We start from the raw sequence: 24,798 nt of genomic DNA, 5'->3' as shown, positions 1-24,798 counted from the left end.
AGAGGGAGATGGAGAAAATTCACCTGGAATCGGTGAGGAGGAGTGGCCCGGTGCCTGCTATGGCAGCAGAAGGTTCTAGAAGGAGAGCAGACAAATAAACAGCTGCACACAACAGCACACATGAAGAGTTGCACTTTATTTCAGGGCATGGTCCCCCGCAGTGGCAGGAATTGGTCGTTACAAACATCAGGTCACAAATGGGGTCACCAAGCAGTGCCACGGCGCAGCGATCGGCACCTGTCACCAGAGCGGGCCCAGAGCAGCACCAGGGGCAGCTGCTGGGGCTGGGAACCATCCCAAACACAGCCACAACACTGCTCCCTCTTGGAATTAACCCTGGCACCAGGGGGATGGTGATGGGGACACCCAGAGCTGTGCTGGGACTCTGAGTGCTCCAGAAGAGCTGGTACCTCACATTCCAGATGTGTGAAGCCAAGAAACAGCTGCAGTGAGGGGAAGTACAGCCAAATACCCAAATCTAGCAGGCAGTGAGCAAACCCCACATTCCTTACACGAGGGGCTGAACCCCCCTGTTGTGCAACACTGTTCACTTCATTTTTATATTCAAGGTGGGGAAGCATTTCCAGGCTGGCAAGAACCAGGGCCTTGGTGCTTCCCAGAGCTCCATCCCTGCAAAACCACCAGCACCTGCCCCAGTGCCTTCCAGCAGGGCAGCTGCAGCCTGGACTAGCCCTGCCCCTGCTCCGTGTGTACAAGCTACAGTTCAACAGCCAAACCCAGAAAGGGCAGGAAAAACCTGCAGAAAGCAGAAATTGAAACAGCAAGTCTCCTACTGAGTGTCTTGAGCAAAGAGAGTGAAAGGAAGGGGACTAAAGCTAACACTGACTACAGCAACAACTTTTCTTTAACCTGCTGCTGCTCCTGGGTGAAGATCCAAGGAAACAGCCAAAAAAACCAAAAAAGGCAGAGGGAAACCTTGTGTTTGTGCTGTGAGTGCCCAGCACACTGCTGTCCTGGCCCAGTCAGAAGCACAGCCTGGTGGGTGCTGAAGCGTGGGGCACCCCTGTGCCCAGGATGGAGGGCAGAGCCCCCCAGGCCAGCAGTGCCCCAGAGCAGCTGAGGGGAACCAGGGCTGCCCAGCCAGGGCACAGCCCCTGGTCCTGCTGAGGTAGATATGGCAACGTGCAGGGGCCAGACCTCGGGGTGAGCCAAGGCTCAGCAGCCTCCTGGGCCCTCCACACTCCCAGGCCAGACCCTGTAATTCCTTCTTTCCAAGCAGGGAAAGCTCTTCCCTCCTCCTCTGGCAGCCCTGGCTGGGTTCTAACAGAGGAAAGGAAAGATGAGTGCCTGACTAAAGCCCCAGCTCGGGGCACAAGTGGGGCTGGTCAGTGAGACTGGACCACACTGGGCTGGTCCCACACTGGGCTGGTCCCTGTGCTTCAGCCTCCCAAGGGATCCAGCTCCCCTGGACAGAGGCAGCACCCAGAGCTCTCCCTGGTGCCAGAGCAGGGCTGGGTGAGGCAGAGGAGCCCTGGGGATGGGTGAAGTGTGAGAAGAGCAGCAGAGCTCCAGCACTGCCCACGTTCCCAGCTCCCTGGCTCAGCTCTGGGGACACATAGAGCCAGCAGGGTGGGTGGGTGGGGCCCAAGCTGATTGCCTGGTGGCTCCTCAGCTCATCCCTGCACCCAGGACAATAAAAGGAACACAGGAAAGGATAACTCAATGTTTCTGGACAGGCATGGGACAGCAGAGCAGATTTCTGATGGGAATCCCACCCAGGAGCACAGCAGCTCCCACCACACCCTCTCCTGCCAGCAGACAGGAGCCAAACCCCTCCTCAGGCCAAGCCCACCCCACACACAGGCTTTGATTCCAAGGGGAATGAACAGATCCATGAGCTACTTCCCAAACCATCCCCAATGTAGCAGGGATGCTGGAAGGACAGGGGAGCTTACCCTGAACCTCATCTGCAGCACACAGCACCCAACAACCCCAGAGCAACCCTGCCCTGCTGCACTCCCCCAGCCCTGGAGCAGCCACTTGCTGGGCCAGCACGGAGAAAGAACCAAAGAAAACAACCCCAAACCCCACCAGGATGCTGGAAAAGCTCTTTTCCATACCAGGCCTCCACCCCACAGAGCTGGGCTTCGGCCATGAAGCAAACAAAGAGAAGCCAACAGTACAGAAGCAGTAAGGCCGAGCTGAGGGAGGACATCAGTGCTCCCAGAGCAGGTGGGAGCCTCTGGCTCTCCCAAGCTCTCCAAACAAGGAAAAGCCCTCTCTGTGAGGGGCTGGACGGGCTGGGAAGGAGAGGGAGCTACAACTGCCTTCCAGAACACCAAACAGTGATGGGGCAGTGGAACCAACATGGGAACCAAACGAGATTTTCCCTCGACACAAGGGATTTCTACACAATCAAGAGGTGCTGTTCCCACCAGGATGTCCTTGCTGGGCATAGTCAACCAGAAGGACCTGAAACACATCTGAAAGCTCCAAACCAGCCTTATTTGTACCATGTGCCAGCCAGGGCTGGGCAGCAGCAGGGGACAGACACCATGGTCCTGCACACTCCTTCATCCCACAGCAGGAAAGAATGAAAACAGCTTTGCAGGAACAATTCACTTTCTTCTCTTCCTCCTTTTTTTTTTTGTTTGTTGGGTTTTTTTTTTTTCATTTCATTTTACGATTATTCCATTTTTTTTCTTTTTAAACACACAGCATTTCTTCCAGAAGGCAAACCCCTCCAGAACTTCACATCCTTTTTTTTTTTTTTTTTGTGTTTGTTTTCTTTAAGGCGTCACCAGAGTCGACCAGCCGGGATCCAGCTCAGCACAGCTTGGCTTTCACAGAGCTCCTCCTCTCTCTCCCTTCACAGCCAGGGGGGCTGCATGAGCTCTAGGTAGAGTGCAGGGGGATGACAAATTTGCAGCCAAAGGGGGAGTGGTAGTTGATGCCCACCTCCTGGAAGACCTTCTGGGGAATGCCAATGTCACAGAGGTAGACGCGGCCGGCGCGCTCGCCCAGCGGCAGCGGCAGCCCCAGCGCCAGCGACCACTTGGCATCGATGCCCAGCTCCATCTCGCTGATGGGGGGGTCTATGCTCAGCACGGGGGCACGGTTCTGGTTGGCCCAGTCCACCACTGCTTTGTACCAAGGCTGGTCTCTCAGGAAGGCATTCTCGTGACAATCCAGGCAGTTGATCACTAAGTCAACCGGGGTGTCTGGGAGGTCTGCAAGAAACACGGACACGGCTGAGAATCGGCGGCACCGGCTGCAGGTTTGGGGTTTGGCTTCCACTCTTGCTGCACAGCCTGGCCTCACCTGCTGGTACTGCCATCCTTCCCCCACAGACCCATCCTGAACAGCTCTCCAGCACTCTGGGGACATCCCCAGCCTGGCAGGTACTATACCCAGTGACCAGCTTGTGAGCAACCCCAGTGTCACTGACCCACAGTGCAGGCAGCCCAGGGGAGCAGTGGGGCTCTCTGCCCATCAGGAAGGATCTTTTTTATTCCCCAAGGTGAAAATAAGGCTGGTTTTTGGAACACACCAGCTGTGCTGCACTGCTGCCTATTCCACTGAGCTCTGTCACACTCACTTGCTGCCTTCCCCACATTTGCTGCATTCTCTCACCTGTGCTGCTCCACTCCTGCTGCATTCCCTCACCAGCTCTACATCCCCCTCACCTGATGGATCACAAAGTCCTTCATGCAAACCATGGAATGGCTTGGTTTGGAATAAACCTTAGAGTTCATCTCATCCCACCCCCTGCTATGGGCAGGGACCTTCCACTATCCCAGGGTGCTTCAAGCTCCACCCAGCCTTGCTTTGGACACTTCCAGGGATCCAGGGGCAGCCACAGCTGCTCTGAAAAATCTGTTCCAACCTTTTACAATATTTTCACACAGGCAAGTAGCTCTGTCAGCACAGCACAGCCCTAACTCCCAGTTTTGTTTCTCCCCAGAAGTTCAAATGAAGCAACTTTGAAATCAACTAGTGAAGTGCCAGGCAGCAGCCAGCAGTCCCCCAGAAGCTGTTTATTCTAGGGAATACCCAGATGGGAATCCTGACAGCAGAGCTGGCTCCTGCTTTGCAGCAGCAGCTGGACACTCATTCCCTCCCAGCTCCAACATGCTGAACAAGGCAGCCCCTCATGCTGCCAGCACAGCTCCATCCAGCAGCTCTTCCTCATCTCTTCCCACCGGAAACATCTGTGGCAGCACAAGCGCTGCTCTGTCGAGGCTCTGAGTGCTGCTGTCCCTGCAGCCTCTGGGCAGCCACCCAGGCATGGCAGTGCCACTAGGTGGTGCCAGGGCAGCGGGCAGGAGCCAGCTCTGCTCCCTGGAGGAGCTGGCCCTGGAGAAGCCAGGTTTGCTCTCCCAGATGAAGCCAGCTCTGCTCTTCCTGCAGAAGCCAGCGCTGGAGAAGCTGGCCCTGCTCTCCCTGGAAAAGTCAGGTTTGGTCACCCTGCAGAAGCCAGCCCTGCTTTCCCTGCAGGAAGCCTGGAGAAGCCAGCCCTGCTGCCCCAGAAGAAGCCAGCCCTGCAGAAGCCAGCCCTGCTCTCTCTGGAGAAGCCAGCCCTGCTGTCCCTGGAGAATCCAGCCCTGGAGAAGCCAGGTTTGCTCTCCCTGGAGAAGCCAGGCCTGGAGAAGCCAGGTTTGCTCTCCCTGGAGAAGCCAGGTTTGCTCTCCCAGATGAAGCCAGCCCTGGAGAAGTCAGCCTTGCTATCCCTGCAGGAGCCAGCCCTGGGGATGCTGGCCCTGCTCCCCCACAAGAAGCCAGCCCTGGAGAAGCTGGCCCTGCTCTCCCTGGAGAATCCAGCCCTGCAGAAGCCAGGTTTGCTCTCCCAGGAGAAGCCAGCCCTACTCCCCCTGCAGAAGCCAGGTTTGCTCCCCCTGGAGAATCCAGCCCTGCAGAAGCCAGGTTTGCTCTCCCAGGAGAAGCCAGCCCTACTCCCCCTGCAGAAGCCAGGTTTGCTCCCCCTGGAGAATCCAGCCCTGCAGAAGCCAGGTTTGCTCCCCCTGCAGAAGTCAGCCCTGCTCCCACCCTGCGGAAGCCAGCCCTGCTCCCACCCCTCCTAGGGAAGCCAGCCCTGCTTGCCCACCGACCTTTGACACTGGAGACCTGCTGTCCCTGTGTCTTGCTGAAGAGGTTGAGCTCGTTGGTGATGGACTCGAGCATCTTGACGAAGTTGGGGAGGAAGAGGATGACGTGGACGTCGTGGTTGGAGAGGTGCCGCCCGCAGCTGATGCCCTGCGCGCCCTTCACGTGGGGGCCGCAGAGCAGCGCCACCGTGGGCCGCTGGTGCACGTTCTTGGGGTTCAGTCTGAAACACAGGCAAGAAAAAGGGACTGTCAGCAAACCCCAGAGCCTCTTATCACCTTCCTGCATGAGAGAAAAAAAATTAAAAAAAAAAAAACACCCAGCAAGATGCAAATTGCCAGGTGTTCTGCAAATCCAGAGCAGCCCACATCCTTTTGTGGTGCTGAGGCTGCTCTGCCTGCAGGTTCAGAGAAGCTCGCACTTGTTTGGGTGCAAGGGACCCTAAAGGTCACCCTTGTGGGCAGGGACACCTTCTACTAGCCCAGGCTGCTCCAAGCTCTGTCCAACCTGGCTTTGGACACTCCCAGGGATGGGGCAGCCACAGCTGTGCCAGGAGCTCAGCACCCTCACAGGGAAAAATTTCTGCCATATTTCATCTAAATTTCCCCTCTTTAAGTTGCTGATACACTCTCTTTGGCTCCCTTAGAGGGCCCTTCACGTACTCTAAGGTTGTTCCAGCCTTCTCCTCCCCTTCCTGCACTCACACAAGGTCCCAAGAATTGTAGAAGAAAGCTAAAAATTTAAGGTGAATTTCCCCATCAGAGGAGTCACATTAAAACAGAGAAAAATTCTCTACTCTCTAAGCTTCATTAATTGCACAATAAAGTTAATTTGGCCTGGAAGGCATCAGGGCTTGCAGCAGGAATTTCAGCTGCCTGTTCAGTGATCTCCATCAAGTGATCAGGTGCTGGTACAGCACTCCTGAATAAGTGATCTGGTGCTAATAAAGAGTTCCTGAAAAAGTGAGCAGATCCTGCTAAAGAGCTCCTGAATAAGTGAGCAGATCCTGCTAAAGAGCTCCTGAAAAAGCAGATGGAGACTGAAGGGTTACTTTTCTTTTGAGACCAAATAATCTGGAGCAGCTATCAACAGCACAGAAACACAGGTGCAGCTCCTGCCCACAGCCACAACCACGGAAGCAGAGCTCTTCAGGAGTCAGCAAAAGGCACTGAGTGCACTCCAAAGCTGCTGCAAAGAGCAGGATGTGCTCAGGTGGGCTGCAGATGCCTGAAAAGCTGAGCTAGCCTCACAAAAATCCACACAGCACTGTTTTCATGGGCTGCCTTCTGCTTTTATTGACACTGTGAAATTGCAATGTGCCACATCAGCAAAGGGAAGGTTCCTTTCTGTGCAGAAAGGAGCTCCTCACACATTCTGCATGGCTCCATCCACCTCAGGCAGCACCTGTGCAAAGCTCAGCTCCCCAAACGACTCCCAGTGAGGGGGAAGGAAAACCTCAGCTGAGCTTTGTGTGTGATTTAAGAGCTGAGAGGGCCCTGCCAGCTCCTTCCCTCCCCGCTGAGGCCCCAGCTGTACCTGTTGGGCCCCCCCAGGAGGCTCAGGGCCATCTGGCTGGCACACACCCCTGTCATCTCCAGCCTCCTCTCCAGGGTCAGCCCGTGCTTCTCGGCCACCGCCAGCAGCTTCTTGTGCAGCTCGTAGGACACGCTGGGCACCACCAGCCCCGAGTCTGGGGGGCAGAAAAAGGGAAAAGAGGCACAAATGGGGACAGTCAGACACTCAAAATAGTGAAAAGGTTCATGCTTAACTGTTAACTGTTCACCCACGCTCCTTCCCAAGCCACCAAATTAATCCAAATTGTTCTCAGGGAAGCAGAAACAGCTAAACACAAGTGTTGGCTTAAAATAACACTTCCACAAAAGTTCTGTGGGAAATTTTAGTAACACGAGGGCTGAGAAGGCCTCTGGGACTCACAGATAGAATATTAAGGTTTTTCTTCATGGTCACCAGGCCAACAGAGCTTTAACCCACCACAGAGTGCTACTGAGCACTGTGCAAGTCAGAAGAGCAGCTGTGAAGTGCCAAAAAAAGCCTGGATGCTTTATGAATCCTGACACTGGTCCCCAAAATCCCAAGATCCCAGCAAAACAAGCCATCCCACATTTGGTAGGTGTTCCCACGCCAGAAGGGTGCTCCAGAGCCATCACAGCACACAGAGGCAGCAGGGAAATGCTCAAAGGATAAACTGTGCAGAAAAACACCTCCCAGGTGTTCAGGGGAGCCTGGGCTAGCGAGCTGGGAAATGCTCCCGCACTTGGATCAAGAGAAAAGAAACAAGAGAGGTTTTGTGAAGTGCTGAGAACTGTCCAGCCTGGCCTTGGAGACTTCCAGGGGCTGCCACAGCTCCTCTGGACAACCTGTGCCATCTCCTTATGGGATGGCCACAGAGCTGGAGCACAAGCAGCTTTCAGCTGCTTCTCTTCCCAGGAATGCCAGCTGAGTGCAGCTCCCACTGTGAGACAGGCACAGGAGCTGCACCATGGAGCAAAAAGGCTGAGGATTGAATCAGTGCCTGCTAGAGGAAACATCAGGTCAGAAAGTGTGAGCTGAGCCCCATCATCAGCATCTCTCCTCTCAGCTTTCCCTGGGTCACCCTCAGGCCCCCCCTGGCCCCTCTGCTCTGTGGGTGGCAGTGGCCCCCTGGGTGGTCCTGGTAGCCCGGCAGGGCTGGGGCTGCCTGTGCTGCTGGGAAGAGCTGTGGGAATGTGACAGGGCTGCTGGAAACACCCTGAGAGGCACAGGGACCCTGCTGAGCCCTCCTGGAGCTCATCCCTGGCCTCAGCAGCCAGGTCTTGCACACAGAGAGGGCTCCACGTGTGCCAGCACTGCCCCAGAGGTCACCTGGCTGCCAGGCCAGGCCAGCAGGCTGTTATCAGCCATGCCTGAGGGCTGATAAGAGCCTGAGCCCTGCAGGAATAGCCCTGGGGCTGTGCCAGCAGCCATGACCTGCCCTGTGCCCATAGCGGTCAGGGTCACCCACTTGCCCTGTGCCACTCACCTGCCCCGTGGGTCACCCACTGACCCCGTGGGTCACTCACCTGCCCTGTGCCCACAGTGGTCACCATCTGGGTCACCCACCTGCCTACACCTGCCCCCTGCCCACAGCAGTCACCCACCTGCCCTGTGCCATGCCCTGCCCCATGCCCACAGAGGTCACAGTCACCTACCTGCCTCATGCCCACAGCAGTCACCCACTTGCCCTATGCCACGCCCTGCCCTGTGCCCACAGCGGTCACCACCTGCCCCATGGGTCACCACCTGCCCCATGCCACATCCTGCCCCATGCCCACAGCAGCACGGTCACCCACCTGTCCAGTGCCTGCAGCAATCACCACTTGCCCTGTGCCCACAGTGGTCACCACCTGTCCCATGGGTCACCCACCTGCCCCATGCCACACAAGCCCTGCTCTGCCATGCTGCCAGTCACATCTCTGCCCCTCCTGCTGTTGCTTTCCAAGCTCCAGGGATGATTTGCAATGAGTGACCCGAGGTTGGGGTCTCTCCCAGCATCACTGCTGACCCCAAAAGAGGGAGATCCCAAACTCTGTTTTGAAGCACCCACGAATCCCCTGCTGAAATGCTGTACCAAGCCCCTGAAGCAGAAGGACAAAGCAGACAATGTCCACTCTGTGTGCACCCAACTCAGCACAGATCTTGTGTCCCCTGCACATCCTCCCCTCAGCCAGCAGCTTCAGGAAACTGCCTTCACCACGGGCTGGCTGCCAGCAGGGGTTAATGTGAGGCACTGCTGGAGTGGCATTTAGCACGCCAGCCTGTCCTAATTGCTGCCTCTCGGGAGCAGCTGAGATGCCAGGAGAACTTCCAGGAGAACTTCCCCTCCGTGCCCTCACGCAAGGTCCAACCAGTCAGACTGGCTCATCAAAAGCAGGCCCAGGGAGTTAAATAAACTCTGGCAGAGTAAACCCACTAACAATAACACCACTGCCACAAAACTGAAGCCCTGCCAACTTTAATTATGTTTGGGTTGGACAGGGCATCTTTATTGTTTGCTAATGAAGGCAATAAAATAAATTAGCCCAGGCCTTTTAATATTAAATAAATGTATTTTACAGCTGCCTGGGAAAAAAAAAACAAAACAACCCACAAGGCAGATATAGACTGAATGGTTTTGCAGAGTGACACTGGGTGGATAAAAACATCCCAATGCAGCAGAAGAGGGAGTTAACCTTCCAGAAGTTAAAGAATTAGAAGTTTTCCTCCAAACAAGTCCTGTAATGCTGCTGGGATGCCCAAATGCTCCCCAAGCTTGCAGTGGCAGGGAAAAAGGAGAGGGCTGGATCCCATCTTTTCCCTTGGCCATTTCAGCAGCTCTCTAGTTCCAGTTCTCTGCTAAAATAAATCCAGGCACTGGCTCAGGCAGAATTGGACTCAGCATCTCCTTCAAGCTGTCCTGACGTCATCAACTCTTTCCTTTGGCAATGAATAATCCCAGGTCCCAGTTTTAGGTCCAGAGCCTCACAGTGTGACAGTCTGGAGCTCCTGTCCACACGAGGCACAGGAGACATTCCCTGCTGCCTTCTGCTGGTGGTAAAGCTGGAAGTACCTGCCTGTAGACCCAGCCAAACAAATTTACTGCCCCTCAAACAACACAACCTTAGGGGCTGCTTTTGTTAATCACCATTGTTTTTAATTACAGCAAATCCCACCAGAGTTCTGGCTGACCTTCCAGTGTGAGCTCTCCCAGCATTAGTGCACAATTCCCTCCAGCTGAGCAAAAAAAAACAAACTGCCAGAGGGACAAAGGGACTCTGCCCCAGGCCCACTGTTTGCTCCTGAAGCAAAATTGAGGAGAGTGAAAGTTTTCTCTCTGCTCAAAGCAGCCCAGAACACTTCACACATTCAATATTCACACCCAGCCACGGAGGAGGTAAAAGAAGAGAAGACTCAGTCAAGGACAGGGCAAGGAAAAACCTTTCCAAAGGAAAAGCCACACTGGGGGCATCACCCTCAGGGCACAGCCAGCCTCTGATCCTGGCACAAAGCTCTGCCTGCTCCTGCACCTCCTCACTGTGAAGGAAAGCTTGTTTGAAGAACAGACCCTCCTGCAAACTCCTCTGAGCTCCAGCACTCCTGCACAATGCTGGCTCTGCTCAAGGACCTGTTCCCAAAACACAGAGATGTTCAAACACAGGAGTTTGAGTGCCAACAGCAGAAACAGAGACAGGCATGAGCCAACCCACATTTAAATTCTCTGGAAGCAGAAAAAGGCAGCTCACACCTTAGGCAAGGATCAGCCTTTCCAGGGAGGCAGTTTTTGCTAAACAGATGCATTTCCCAGTAAATAAAGAGACAGATAAACAGCAGCCAGCCCAAACCAATGAAGATGAATGATGTGTTCAGGAGTGTGGAGTCCCAGGGATGGATTTAGCTCAGCCACAATCACCCGCTAAATTCTATTAGCTCCAAGTTTTCACTTTTGCTTGGAACAGATTCCCAACTTCCTCCTCCCCAGCTCACTTCTAAAACCCAGGGTTGTGTTAGAAGTGTTTTATTTGACACTTTTAGAAGTGTTTTACTTGCCTAGCTCCACAAAACCAGCTCTCAGAAAAGCATCCCAGTGGACTGAAGTGTTTATCCTACACACACCAAATTCTTTCAGTCAGCAATAAAACCCCAGGCTGGAAGTCCTGCAGGTGAATCTTTTGGGGAATTCAAAAGGCTGACTCCAAACTGACATCAGCAGTTTGGTTTTTTTTGTTTTACCATCCTCCATGGCATAAAAAAGCAGGCAGGGACCCACAGACAGGGATCCCACAGTGCCAAGAGCTGAATATGAACTCCCTGCCAATCTCCAGCATCAGTTTTTGTGCTGTTGCAGCAGACAGAGAATCACTGTCTCAGTCAGAATCACTGTCTCTATTAACACAATCATCTCTCAGACTGGCCCAGGGTGAAAAAAAACCAAAAAACAACAAGAGAAAGAAGTGCTTTGTCATAACTAGGAAGTGCTTTTTGCAAGGAGAGCTTCCCTTAGGAAACCAGAAAAACTCTGCAGAGAGAACCCTGCCACAGACACATCCAAAACCCAACAGGCTTTTGGAGCTCTTGGCATTGATTTAATCACACCAGCTGCTCTTTGAGGCACTGAGAGGCAGCTCAGCATCCCCCTTCCAGCTGCTGAACAAAGGGACTGGGAGTGCAGCAAACAGGATTGGGTTTCCATCCCTGAATTTACTCACTGCTGCTCAGTGCATGGTGCTTTTCCTCCCAGGAATTCTGCTGCTGGAATCCCCTGTCAGCCATCCTGCTCAGATTGGCTGCCAACAGTGGCTTAGCTTTTGTTTCAGACTAGACATCCACAGAGGCCCTGTCTCCTCTCAAACAAGCCAGCTGGAAGATGGCTTGACAAGTATGAAATTTGAAAAAAACCCCACAAGATAGACAGGAAATCACACAGAAAATGAAGAGGTGCTTGTTCACACAGCACAGTATGGCTTCTTCCACAGAGAGATGCTGAAAGCTTGAGGAGATTTAAAAAGCAAGAGGTTAAATTAAGCAGGGAAAAAAAGCCATTAATCCTGAACTCTCACTGCTGCCTCAGGAAGTCTTAAAATCATGAAAAATCAAAGACAAAGCAGTGGGGGAAAGTCTCACTGCATGTTTGTTTCACTTTTCCTGGAGGATCCTTGCAAACACAACACTGAGCTGCTACAACCCACTGTGTTTTCCTCTCACCCCAGAGCAGAATGGGACACCGGGAAGAGGAATGACAGAAATGGAGAACTAGGACATTGTTATACACCAGAACCATCAAAAAAAGAGTCTTTCCAAAAGTGAAAAGCAGCAAATCATTACAAATCCATCAGCTTCCTCCCCTGAAGCGTTTCACACGCCAGATGGAATTTCCAGGCTGAGGAAGAATGACAGCCCAAGGAGCTGCTCACACTTCTGCTCAGGCTACCAGAATATCAGTTGGTTTGAGTCCCTGCAAGAAGAGCTGACATCTGATTTTATTCTGATGTGGAAAAGAAACACTTCTGAAATCCCAAATTTCCTTCACTCCCACATTTTACTTAAAATCAAAGGCAAGATATCCCAAGGAGACTAAAGTTACCTGAAATTTGTACTAAATGTTCCATAAATCCTTTTTACATGAACTATACTTAAACCCACATAGAAATGGAGAACTACAACCCAAAGAGTGCCAGAAGCACAGGAAATTTCCTGAAACCACGAAATCACAAATCCTGAGCCCATCCCTCTGCCCCTCTCAGAGTCCACATGGGTTCCCCAGGCTCCTGAAATCAAAGTAAAGATTTAAACACCTCTTATTCAATTCCCAACCATCAGCTTTGCTCCCTGCTGGAGCAACACTTACTTTGCTGCCTGTCACAGACATCTTCTATGAAAAATCCTTTCCTTAGGATTTTTCCTCTTGAGAAGCTGAGAAGTTTCAAGAACAAAATGTAAACATTGATTATCTGCTGCTGTGGAATGCAATAGGTGCATCTGTGATTGGTCTCATGTGCTTGTTTCTAATTAATGGCCAATCACAGTCAGCTGGCTTGGACAGAAAGAATGATAACAAAGGCTTGTGGCTCAGACTTTCTTTTTCTATTCTTAGCTTATTTCTGGTGAAATCCTTCTACTCTTTTAGTATAGTTTTAATATAATAGATATTAAAACTGCACAATGTTGGCTCTGCTGAAGGACCTGCTCCTAAAACACAGAGATGTTCAAACACATAAAATAATAAATCAATAAAAATCATAAATCATAAAATTAGAAATCAAGCCTGCTGAAACATAGAGTCAGATCCTCACCTCTTCCCTGTCAACACAGTCACAGCTGCCCTCTCTGAGTATTTCTCTCAGAAACACTGCAAAGAAAGGCTGGTGTGAACACACAAACCCAACTTTGCTTGGACCACATCAAGCTGACTCCTTAGCAAAACTCCACCTGTGTGTGGCCCCAAAAGCAGCACTTTGGGTCCATATCAGGCACATACCCGTGCAGAACTCCTTGTGGGGGTTCTGGGGCACCACAATCCTCCTGTAGACGATGGGCTCTGACTCCAGGATGTTCTCGTCGTGCCGGTAGCGGGCGGGTTTCTCGTTGGGGGTCCCTCGCGAGCGGGTGCCGCTCCTCCTCTCGTAGGTCTCGATCTCCTCAAACACAGCTGCCTTGTCAAAAAGGGCCAGGTTGCCCTCAAAATCGAAATCAGTGTCTGGGATTTCATCAATGTCATCCCCAAAGCATTCGTCATCCTTGCTCTTCATCTGCCCGTTCTTCAGGCCGCTCTTCTTCGGCGTCACCTGGTTGGGGTGGCGGCTGCTGGATGACCCTAAGGCAAAAGAAAAGCAAGGTGGGAGTGGGTCCTGGAAGGGAAAAAGGCATTTTGGGGCACAGGGGAGCTCCTGCTCACAGTCTCCTCACTCAAGGGGTGCTCACCATGGAGCTCAGCCCTGCAGCTGGCATTACTCAGGCTCAGCTGAGGCAGCAGGAAATAGAACATCAAATAGAAAACAGAACACCAATAGAAAATAGAGCATCAGCAAAGAGACTTTCAGGGATTTTCCTCCAGGAGCCAGGTTAGAAAAACAGGCTTGCCCACAGTTTCTCCAGGTTTTATTTAATCCCAGTGGCAAGGTAAATCAGCTAGGAGTTTTCCCTTGTTCAGGCAGGTGTGTGACTCAAGCCATTCTCTGGAATTCCTTTAAATTTCAGAAACTACTGTAGGTGTTTCCTTCCCTGTTAGTGATTTTTAAGGGAGAACTTCAAACCCTGAATAGAAAGGATCTCTTTTTACTCAACCTTGATGTAATTAATTTCTGTGATATAACACACAGTCCATTGCCTCATTCCTGTTTCACTCTCCTCCTTACCCATTACCTTGTGTTTTGGAATACACTTCTTTCCAACCACAAGTCACTGGGAAAGCCCAAATTCTCTGGAGTGAGACTGATGAAAGTCATCAGTTCTTCATCTGATGCAAATATACAATTATGAGCTCAACATATCCTTTACTTGCTCATTTCTTCCTTTGTCCTCCAGGTCCTGACAATATTATTTTGTTTGTCCTTGGCAGTGTCACATTTGCAATTACTAGAAAAAATTTCAGGCCAATTCCTGTAGTTCCAGGAATCACCTACAGTGTCCAACAGATGGAGTAAGTTATCAAGCCAGAGCTGTTGCTCTACTAAACCATTTCCTGTTGTTTAAGATAATCCCATTTGTGAGGGATTTATACAAATGACTTGGAGAGAATCAATTTGATACCACAGAAACAAAGAATTCTGAGCCATCCAAGGAGATTTCCAAACATCCCAAAAGATTGGCAGCAGGCACAAACTCCAGCAGCACAAGTCCAGTTTGAGCATGTCTAACTCCAGTCATGCTGAAATGGGATTTGCTGAGGATGTGGACCTGGTTTATTTCCAGTCAGAGATGCATTGCCTCAGCAAGGATTTATTTCAGATAGTGTGGGGCTTGGTTTTTCTCAAGAACTGGTTAATAACTAACCTGAAAGCTTTCCCAGTCACCACAGCAAGATCCTAAATCTGTCAGGTCTTGCAGAATAACCACTCCCCATTAAGGGAAAAAAAAACCAAACAACCTTCTCAAATGATAATGCACTTTTGTCTTGGAAGGACAGACAGCAGAATTCCAGCACTGTGGTGACAAAACAGGATTTAGGAGAGAGGAAAGGAGAATTGCAGTGAGCACACTGCAACCACTCATTTATGTGCATGGTTTTGAAAGTTTTTGGTACCAAACTCCACTCTGTCCCACATAAAGAGCTCCCAAACCAAAGGTGACACAAAGCTGGACAGGATTTGGTGTGGAAGTGAATTGCCACAGCTGCTGCTCTGAAGGAGGAAGATGAGGAATGCAAACACAACAGGCCCAAGCTCTCCCAACGCTCAGGAACTGCAGCTCAAGCAGGAGCCAAGGGACTCTCATGGTTCAGGGGGACAAGCTGGAGCCTGCACAGCCACAAAGGCAAATCCAGCCTGCTCCTTGTGTCAGGGCAAGAGTTTGGCCAGCTCAGGCTGTTCCTGTCAGCTCCACACTCCCCTCAGCTGCCCCAAAACTCAGAGTGGGACAGGAGCAGCTGATGTGAGCATGGAATGCTGATGGAATAAAGCTGCAAAGCTCCCTGCAGCCACAAAGAATGGGAGCCAGGAGCCCACCTCACCAAAAGGTGGTGGGCAGCTCCCTGAGCCATCCTGAGCTCTGCCCTGGCTGCCCCACAGCCCCCTAACAAGGCACACAGAATGTTACACAGGCCTGCAAGGAGCTGGGAGCAAAGTTAGGAGCTGTTCCTCTTTAAGTGCTGCTTTCTAGGCAGGAAAAAATGACAGCTGGTTCTGCTCAGGGAAAAGAAAAGAGGCAAAAAAAGGGCATGAGGGGGAAGCAAAGTCAGGCTGAACAAGGCAGATCTCCTATTCCAGCTGCCTCTGGATCACAGCTCCCAGTGCTCTGCCCTGCATGAGGAGAGCTCCACTGCAAGCTGGCACACACAAAAGCACTTCCCTCACAAGATAAACAACCCTTCCCGGGCTTTTTTTGTTTCTGAGGAATAACAACCCTTTCATGTACAGCACACAAGCAAACAAAGTCTGCAGCAAGCTGGCTGCCTTCCTGAGAGATCCCTGTGGGAGGCTTTGCTGCCAGCCCTGGCACCACGAGCCCGGTGCCAGCACGGCAGCAGAGCCATTGTTGGGAAACCTGAGCTGGGGTTTGGTGTTTATTGATTCCTGTCACACCAGGGCTCCAAAGGGCAATTGTGGCCCTCACTTGGCACGCTAGAGGCCAACAGGAGGTCAACTTTCAGCTGCAGGACACAAGCTCTGGATGACATCTCAGCCCATTCTTCCCTACAAAGCCAGACCCAATTCTATCCCCCTCCCAAAACTCACACATCACTCACCCTGCTGTCCAAATGCACATTTCACAGGGTAAAAGATCCCTTATTCCTCCTTTGGAATCCATTGTACCTCCTTTGGAAGCCCTTGTACCTCCTTTGGAAGCCCTCCTGTATTCCAAAATGAACCCAAGCCAACACCTAGGACCTTGCTCAACCTGCCTCAAAATCTCTAAAAGTCACCTGTTGTACATGACTTGTTTGTGGGTTAAAGTTCTGCTCACCCCAAATCTACCAGACATCCTGGAAGGTGTAAAAATATCCCAGTTGGTGGTGAGGGAGAAAGACTTCCAGAGGTCTAGGAATTTCTCCCCAAAAACACAGCCTTACACCTGTTTCACTGGTCTGGCCCACCTTGGTTTGTTTATTTTACAAGAAAATGAAATCATGGAATTACTCTGGATGCATAACAATTAAGTCATGGAAATATGCTGGATGTACATTGAAATTACAGGAATTGGATTATGAGGGTCTGGAAAGGAAGACAGCTCACGAGGCTTTGAGGAAAAAAGTGAACAAAGCCAGTTTTGGCCCCATTTTGAAGATTTTATCAAGAGAAATAAAAATAAGGGATGTGTGACTTTGGGATGCTCTGATTTTACATCACCCTTATTAATTTATATTTTTAACAACACAGCCAAAACCCATTTGTAATTATGTATGGGGTGATGTTGTAATAGGTTATGGGTATAGAAGCCTTAAATAGAAAAGCTTGGGGAGACTTAAAAAGCAAGAGGTTTAAATTAAGCAGGAAAAAAAAAAAAGCCATTAATCCTGAACTCTCACTGCTGCCTCAGGAAGTCTTAAAATCATGAAAGACAAAACAGTGGGGGAAAGTCTCACTGCATGTGTGTTTCACTTTTCCTGGAGGATCCCTGCAAACACAACACTGAGCTGCTACAACCCACTGCGTTTTCCACCCACTCGAGGATCACACTGCAGTTTGTAGCAGCTCCTTTTTGAGGAAAGGCTGGAGGCTGGGAATCTTCCAACAGGAAAGACAGCAAAATGAGGAAATCCCTGGAACTGGCATTAGACATTTTCTACACAGACAGAATCACTAAGATGGAAGAGACCTTTAAGATAATTGAGTCCGAGCCGTGCCCTAACACCACCTCAACTGGATCACAGCACTGAATGCCACATGCAATCTTGTTTTTAAACACATGCAGGAATGGTGACTCCACCACCTCCCCAGGCAGACAAATCCAATACTTCATCCCTCTTTCTTTTCTTTGTAAAAAACCTTTTCCTTACATCCAACCTAAATTTAAGACTGTGTCCTCTCATTCTGTCAGGAACAAGAGACCAACCCTGTCCTGGATTGCCAAGCAAGATGTATTCTATTGGCCATCTGGATGGCAGTTCTCTTCTGTTAAATGGGCAGTTCTCCTTATCTCTTCCACACCCATTCCTCCCTCAGGAGGGGACATCTGCTGATAACAGCTATAGAATGTCACTGCATGGCTGATAAGAACTACAGCATCCCATTGGGAGATGTGAGCCCAGAGGGAGGAACCAAGCATTGCTACCCAGATATAATCCAGAGGTTCTGAACACCAGCACGGCTTCTCCTCTGGATTTCCCACAGGAACAGCAGCTGCCTCTTCCACTGGACCTTCAGAGGGACACTACACCTTCCTACAGGATCCCTGCTCCAGCAGAACCACCCCTGACACTGCAGGAGGGCTGCAGCCACAATTCCAATGGCACTGCTGCCAACACCCTGACCCACAGGGTGTCAGGTTGGGTTCTGACTCTGGCAGTGATATTTTAGTTTAGTGCATTGTTCATTTTATCTTTTTTTTTCCTAGTAAAGAACTGTTATTGCTGCTCCCATATTTTTTGTCTGAGAGCCCCTTAATTTAAAATTTATACCAATTTGGAGGGAGGGGGTTTACATTTTCCATTTCAGGGGAGGCTCCTGCCTTCCTTAGCACACACCTGTCTTTCCAAACCAAGACAACCCTCACCTGCCTACAACCACCTTTCAGATGGGGTCAGAAATATTTCCAAATAACCCACAGGTGGGCCAGGGGAAGTTGCCAGCAAAGCCTGGTGGCAAAGGGAAGATGCTGGCCAGGAGAGCCCCACACTCACAGGAGTTGTGTCTCCTCCTGAAGCCTTTGGACTGGCTCAGCGTTTCCATGTGCCGATCCATGTAGCTCTTGGAGCACTGCTGCTGTGGGGAGATGACAATGTCCTGGCTCTTCATGTCTGTCCTCCTGGGGATGTTCTGTGGGGCACTGCTGGACATGGGCTTCTTCAGCACCTTGCCAGTGCCATTCTGGCTGGGGCCCACCTGGCAGCCCACCCCTGGCATGGCTGTGTCCATGTGCTGGGAGTCCCCACATTGCCTGCTGTCCCCTGGTCCTGGGATCTCCAGGATCTTGAGCTCAGTGATGTCACCTGCCCTAAAAACAGCAGCAGAAAAGCAGGAATTTAGCACACACCCTGTCAGGGAAAAACCATCCTTGTCCAATGGGATTGTTCTGATGTCATCATCAATGGGAACAAGGGAATAAAAGGATTTTGATGCTCAAACAGACAGATATCAAAATGTTCAACTGAAATGGCAAATCTTCAAAATAACCACTTCAGTATGCCTGCACTGCACCTGGATTTTGTTTGAAAGGCTCTGCAGCTGAAACAGGAATCAGTCAAGCAAAAAAATGGAAGCAACTGGCCCAGAGCTTTGCAGAAATCTGCATTAATTTAACAGTTCCCAGCTAATTAATTGCTCTCAGCCTTGAGGCTACTATTACTTTTAATCCATTTCTGCAGAATGCTACCCTCAGATCAGAGCAGTTCATGCTCAGTCAAAGAGGATACTTCCCATTTCCAACAAAAAAAAAAGCTAAAGAAAACTAATCTAGCATTGGGCAGAAGCCAAAATTAAACAAAGGAGTGATTATAAAGCCCTCCATTTGCACTGACTGCAAGAAATAAGTCAGCAATGAGGCTCTTCCAGCTTTAACCCAGCATTTGTCCAAGTGGGATGTGAAAGCAGGGAGACTCCACACATCTCCTGCTGCCTTCCTCCAGTGCCTCTCTGCAAAATCCAAGGGGGAAAAAATAAATTCAGAGTAAAAAAAAAGTCAAGAGTATTGACTTTGAGGAGTCAGAGTTATTGAAAAAGGAGTGACTCAGAGCCTTAAGTACAACATTGCAAGAAACAGGAAAATGGGCACTGAGCAGTGACTCCTATTTATATTTTTAAGCACAGTGTTAGCAGGAACTGGTGGGAAAACTGCTGAGGGCAAAGCTTTGAAAAAGCATCTCAGTTCCCTCTGCTACAACACAACAGAATAGAAATAAAAATAATAAAAAATATAAACATATAAAATATACATTAAAAATTTTAGATAAAAATGCATATATATTTATATATAATAAAAATATATTATATATTATATATTTATGTGTTCTAGATTTAGATATTATATATAATTTAAAATTATCAATCTACATTATATATTGATAATTTTAAATTATATTATATAGAATATATAAACAAAATTATAAATAAAATTATATGTAAAATAGTATAAAAATATAGTAAAATATAGTATTAAAACGTATTATATTATAAATTTATAAATGTATTTATATATAATAAAAATACTATATTATAGTAAAATATATTATAAAAAACATATTATAGTAAAACTTACAAAGAGTCATTTTAAATTATGAGCTTTAAAACATCTAGAACATAGCTGAACAAAAAATTAATAAACCAAAACCCACTTCTGGTGTTTTACAGCTGTAGAGGTTTTGGTTCAGTTTGAGATGTCACCAATCTGGGATTTCCCAGCTAATGCCCTAAGGAGTGTGCTGGGTTCAGGGCTGGCCAATCCCCAGTGCTGTTCTCACTCCCAAGTGGGAGACAGCATTAGGAGGAAGCTAAAGCAGCCTCAAAACCTTCCAAGGTAAAAGAAAAAGGTTAATTTTTTGTGCTGGTGAATGCTTTGCATCACTTCTCTAAATATCTCTCACGCAAAACTATGACAATTAAGAAGTAGTTCAAATTCTAATTGTAATAGCATAAATCATAACATTTATATTGTCTCGCTCTTCTTGTAAAACTTAAAAGTTTTAAAATAGCTCTCAGTTACCCCATCTCTAAATCAAAATAAAAAGTATAATCCAACAGCGAGGCTGTCTAAGGTTGGAAATGGAGGTGTGTATTCTATTCCTATCTGTGAAGCAATTCTCTCCTGTTAACGAGCCATTGATTATTAATTATCTCCTGTTCATGGGCCAGTGGTGTCCCTGCATGGCTGATCCAATTCCATCATCCCATGGGGAGATGCTCTGCCCAGGGGAGGAGCCAAGCATTCCTACCTGGATCCAATCTGAGGTTTGGGACACCCCAGCAGCCTTTGCCCCCTGCATTCCCAGAGGAGCAGCTTTCTGCTGCCCTGCATTGCCAGAGGGAGCCCAGGCCCATCTGCAGCAGCCCTGGAGCTGCAGAGGAAAACTCCCCCCTTGTGCAGGATCCCTGCTGCAGCAGAGCCACAGCTGGCACTGCAGGAGGGCTGAGCCCCCATGGGATGGGGCTGGGACACCTCCCTGACACACAGGGGACAGGGCCTGTTCTGACTCTGGCAGTTTGTGTCAGAACCCAGGACATTCCTCTGGCTGCCCTGGAGGACTCAAGACCCTGGCAGGGGGCTCAGAGACTTGGCATGGAGTCAGAACCACCTGTGCCTTCCATTTGAACCCACGGAAACAATTACCAACTTCGTGTGAAGATTTGCAAGCCACAAGACTTGGAGTAGAATGATAACGAATTTATCACCAGGTGAAAATGGAGAATTTTGGGGTTTTCGAATGGGGGTCATAAAAGCAAGATGGAGGAATCTGGGCATGTCCTTTTCTTCTTCTTGTTGTCCTCAATCTTCTGCTGTGATGGTGACACTTTTGGATTGGTTTAGAGTAGAGACAGACTGATATTGGTGTGACACAGGTGTAACACAGGTGACAGATATTGGAAAATTATTGTAAATAAAGTACACATATAGTTTTTAGTATAAAAAGATAACACCACCCTGAGGGCAGTCAGTGTGCTACAACCCAACCTGCTGGACAGATCTCAGCAGGTCAGACAGACCATGTATTGGATAAGAGCAAATAAACAACCTTGAGATGGAGAGCCAAGGAATTCTGTTGTCTTCTTCAGTCACAGAGCTGGGAAAAAGATTTTCTAACACATCAGGGTCATCTCGATACCAGAGCCCTTATCAGGTTTGTATCACTGCATTTTAATTTTTTTTCTTCCCTAATAAAGAACTGTTATTCCTACCCCCATATCTTTGCCTGAGAGCACTTTAACTTCAAAATGGTAGCAATTCAGAGGGAGAGGGTTTACATTTCCCATTCCAGGGGAGGCTCCTGCCTTTCTTAGCAGAGTTTTCACACCAAGACCATGGCACAGGGGGCAAGGCAGGCACTCACCTGAAGGTGACCTCTGGCACGAGGCATTTGACGCCGTTGTGGAAGGGCCGTGTGAGGGAGATGGTCTGGCTCACCTGATCCACAGCAGACACCCTGCCCTGGTACACTCCCAGGCTCTCCCCACAGTTAATGGACACGATGCTGCCCAGCCAGTCTGTGGCCATGGCTGTGGCACAGAGCTGCTGCAACGAGATGCACAAAGCCACAACCTGAGTCAGATCCACAGCCCTGGAGCCCTCCCAGCTCTGCTCCTCCTCTCTCCTTGGTGGGGAGGAAATGACAGCCCAACCATCCCAGGCAGAGTCTAAATCCCTAGATGATAAAAAATAATTTACAATAAAATATAAGCACATATTTTTGCCTTCCCCACGGTATGACAGATCTTTGTTTGACCACCTCAATGCAAAATCCAAAATAAACATTTGGTGTTTTGTCCTGCCTGTGGATATTCTCCTGTTGCCTTTTTCCAAGCTAGAAATGAAACTCAACATAATTTTAGTAAGGTGGTGATATAAGAAAGATGTTCACAAAAGTCCCTGAAGGCCTTCAAATAAGGATCTGCAGATCTTTGTCTGACCAGCTGAACTCAAAGCTGATGCTTCCAAAAGAAATATTCAGTGTTTTGTCCTGCCTGTGGATATTCTCCTGTTGGGTTTTTCCAAGCTAGAAATGAAACTCAAGATAATTTTAGTAAGCAGGTGATATAAGATGTTCACAAAAGTCCCTGAAGGCCTTCAAATAAAGATCTGCAGATCTTTGTTTAACCAGCTGAATTCAAGATTCAAAAGGAGTATTTAATGTTTTGTCCTGCATGTAGATATTCTCCTGTTGCCATTTCCCCATCCTGGAAATGAAACTCAAGATATTTCTTATGACACCTCCTTACTAAAATTATGTTCACAAAAGTCCCTGAAGGCCTTCAAATAAGGATCTGCAGATCTTTGTCTGACCAGCTGAACTCAAGGCTGATGCTTCCAAAAGAAATATTCAGTGTTCTGTCCTGCCTGTGGATATTCTCCTGTTGTCTCTTCCCCAGCCTGGAAATGAAATTTGAGATAATTTTAGTAAGGAGTGATATAAGATGTTCACAAAAGTCCCTGAAGGCCTTCAAATAAAGATCTCTGACTGGCTGAATTCAAAATCCAAAAGAAAATTTAGTGTTTCATCCTGCCTGTGGATATTCTCTTTCCAAGCTGGAAATGAAACTCAAGATAATTTTAGTAAGAAGGTGATATAAGAAATATGTTCACAGAAGTCCCTGAAGGCCTTCAAATCAAGATCTGCTCTTACATCACCTCCTAACTAAAATTATCTCAAGTTTCATTTCCAGGCTGGGAAAAGGCAACACTCCCTGTGATTTCAAACTGGGAATTTCTCTTCACTTCCCTGGTTTTGCCAGATGGACATTGGCCAGAGCAGCTCCTGTGAATGTTCAGGATTGATCTCTGCATGTGCAAATGAAAAGCAAAATCTTTTCTGAGATACAGGGCAGGAGGGGAACCCCAACCAACAGAGAAACACAAAAGGGGGGGAAAATCCCCCAAAACTGGAATGCAGGACAAAAGCAGCAAAGGCAGCCTCACATCACTGCCACAATTAGATAAAAGAATTAAAAAATGGTTGCTCTCCTTCCCAGCACTCGAGTTCTGTCAGAAGCAGGGAGGAAAAACTCCAATTTGTTTAGACAGATGTTTCCAACACTGCTGGAAGCAGCTAAAAAGCTCCTTTGATCCCAGATTTCCCAGTGACAGGCTCACAAGCATCACAGAGAACAAGAGACATGACAAGCTGCTAAATGTATGGATTTGCCTTTCATGCTGCAATCAAAGAGGGAGAATGTTTGATATTTACTGTGAGCAGCACAAAGAAACAGGGGAGACAGCCCAGGGAGATCAATTTCCATGTAAAAATCACGTTGCTGGAAGAGGCAGCTGCATGGAAAAAGATGCAAGGAAAAAAAAAAACAAACTGGATGAGGGAAAAAAAAATAAAAATCTCACTTCCCCCAAGTTTCATAGGCTGAAAACATTAAATTTGGTCACAAAGCCAGAAATTGCTCAGGAGCAGGCTCCTCTCCTTCCTGTGCTTGTGTGCTGATATGAAGCCATGATGAGAATGTCTGCATTCCAAGGAGATGGCTGATAAAAAGCACTCTCAAAACACAGATAACACATCCCTGGGCATCCACAGGAAAGCTAAAGCTTCATTCCATTTCCTGTTTTCTTTTTAATCTCCCTTAGGGAATAGGGGAAGGAGCTCAGCACACATCATCACCTCACAGGGATCCTTTGGAAGAACAAGAGGCTCCTTTTAGCAAAAAACACCCAAGAATAAATCTGTGTTTGAGTGCAAATATAAATTAAACTATTCTGGGGTTGGATTTGGGGGGTGGCTGTGTGCCTGTAGGAAAATAGAGGGGAGCCCATAGGTAAACACAGGGATCCCAAATATTGTAAATAAATATTGTAAATAAATATTGTAAATAAATATTGTAAATATTGTAAACAAGTGGACCAAGCACAGGTAAATTCATCCCATAGGTAAATATAGGGGGCCCCCAAGGTAAAAAGGGGAACCCCCAAGGTGAAAAGGGGGATCCCCCATGGGTAAACACAGGGAACATTCCATGGATAAACACAGGGAACCCCTAAAGATAAACACAGGGATATCCCACGGATAAACACAAGGAACCCCCAAAAATAAACACGGGGATATCCCATGGATAAACACAAGGACCCCCATGGATAAACACAGGGAACCCCCAAAAATAAACACGGGGATATCCCATGGATAAACACAAGGACCCCCATGGATAAACACAGGGGAGCCCCCAAAGATAAATACAGGGATATCCCATGGATAAACACAGGGAACCCCCAAAAATAAACACGGGGATACCCCACAGATAAACACTGTGAACCTCCCCAAATAAACACAGGGATACCACCCATGGATAAACACAGGGAACCCCCAAAAATAAACACAGGGAACTCCCACAAAATAAACACAGGGAACCCTATGGATAAACACAGACCTCTCCCATGGATAAACACAGGGAACCCCCCCAAAAAAGTAAACCCAGGGCCCCCCAAACACAATACCCCGCCCCATAAAGCAAACACAGCCCCCCACACAGATAAACACAGGGCCCCATAGGTAAACACAGGGAACCTCATACATAAACATGGCCCCCCCATAAGCAAACACAGCAACCCCCAGGCAAGCACGGGACTCAAACACAGTTTAACCCCTTGTTAACCACAGCCGCCCCACAGGCCTCCCGCCCCGTGCCTCCCCACCACGGCCCGCTCAGGCCGGGCAGGGCCTGGCGCCGCCGCCGCGCCTCACGGCGGTCCCGCAGAGCC

The 24,798-nt window shown here is 48.9% G+C and overlaps 1 protein-coding gene across 2 annotated transcripts; it reads right to left on the bottom strand.

Moving 5' to 3' along the window:
• Positions 1 to 114: 114 nt before the first annotated feature.
• EDC3 (enhancer of mRNA decapping 3) lies at positions 115 to 23,479 on the bottom strand. Of its 2 annotated transcripts, XM_059482068.1 has the most exons (7): positions 23,285 to 23,334; positions 21,434 to 21,615; positions 18,074 to 18,387; positions 13,055 to 13,390; positions 6,601 to 6,754; positions 5,070 to 5,287; positions 115 to 3,191 (listed from the first exon to the last, which is right to left on the bottom strand). In XM_059482068.1, the coding sequence occupies exons 2-7, from the start codon at positions 21,595 to 21,597 to the stop codon at positions 2,857 to 2,859; spliced, it is 1,521 nt and encodes a 506-aa protein (XP_059338051.1). In that variant the 5' UTR covers positions 21,598 to 21,615; positions 23,285 to 23,334; the 3' UTR covers positions 115 to 2,856. The 2 variants fall into 2 exon arrangements, with proteins under 2 accessions (XP_059338051.1, XP_059338050.1); XM_059482067.1 differs by having other exon boundaries at positions 21,434 to 23,479.
• Positions 23,480 to 24,798: the final 1,319 nt, after the last annotated feature.

The sequence above is a fragment of the Ammospiza nelsoni genome, chromosome 14 (genome assembly GCF_027579445.1).
Source record: "Ammospiza nelsoni isolate bAmmNel1 chromosome 14, bAmmNel1.pri, whole genome shotgun sequence".
Taxonomy (NCBI): Eukaryota; Metazoa; Chordata; class Aves; order Passeriformes; family Passerellidae; genus Ammospiza; species Ammospiza nelsoni.
The sequence above is the reverse complement of the archived record's forward strand: the minus strand, read 5'-3'. Positions and strand labels throughout refer to the sequence as shown.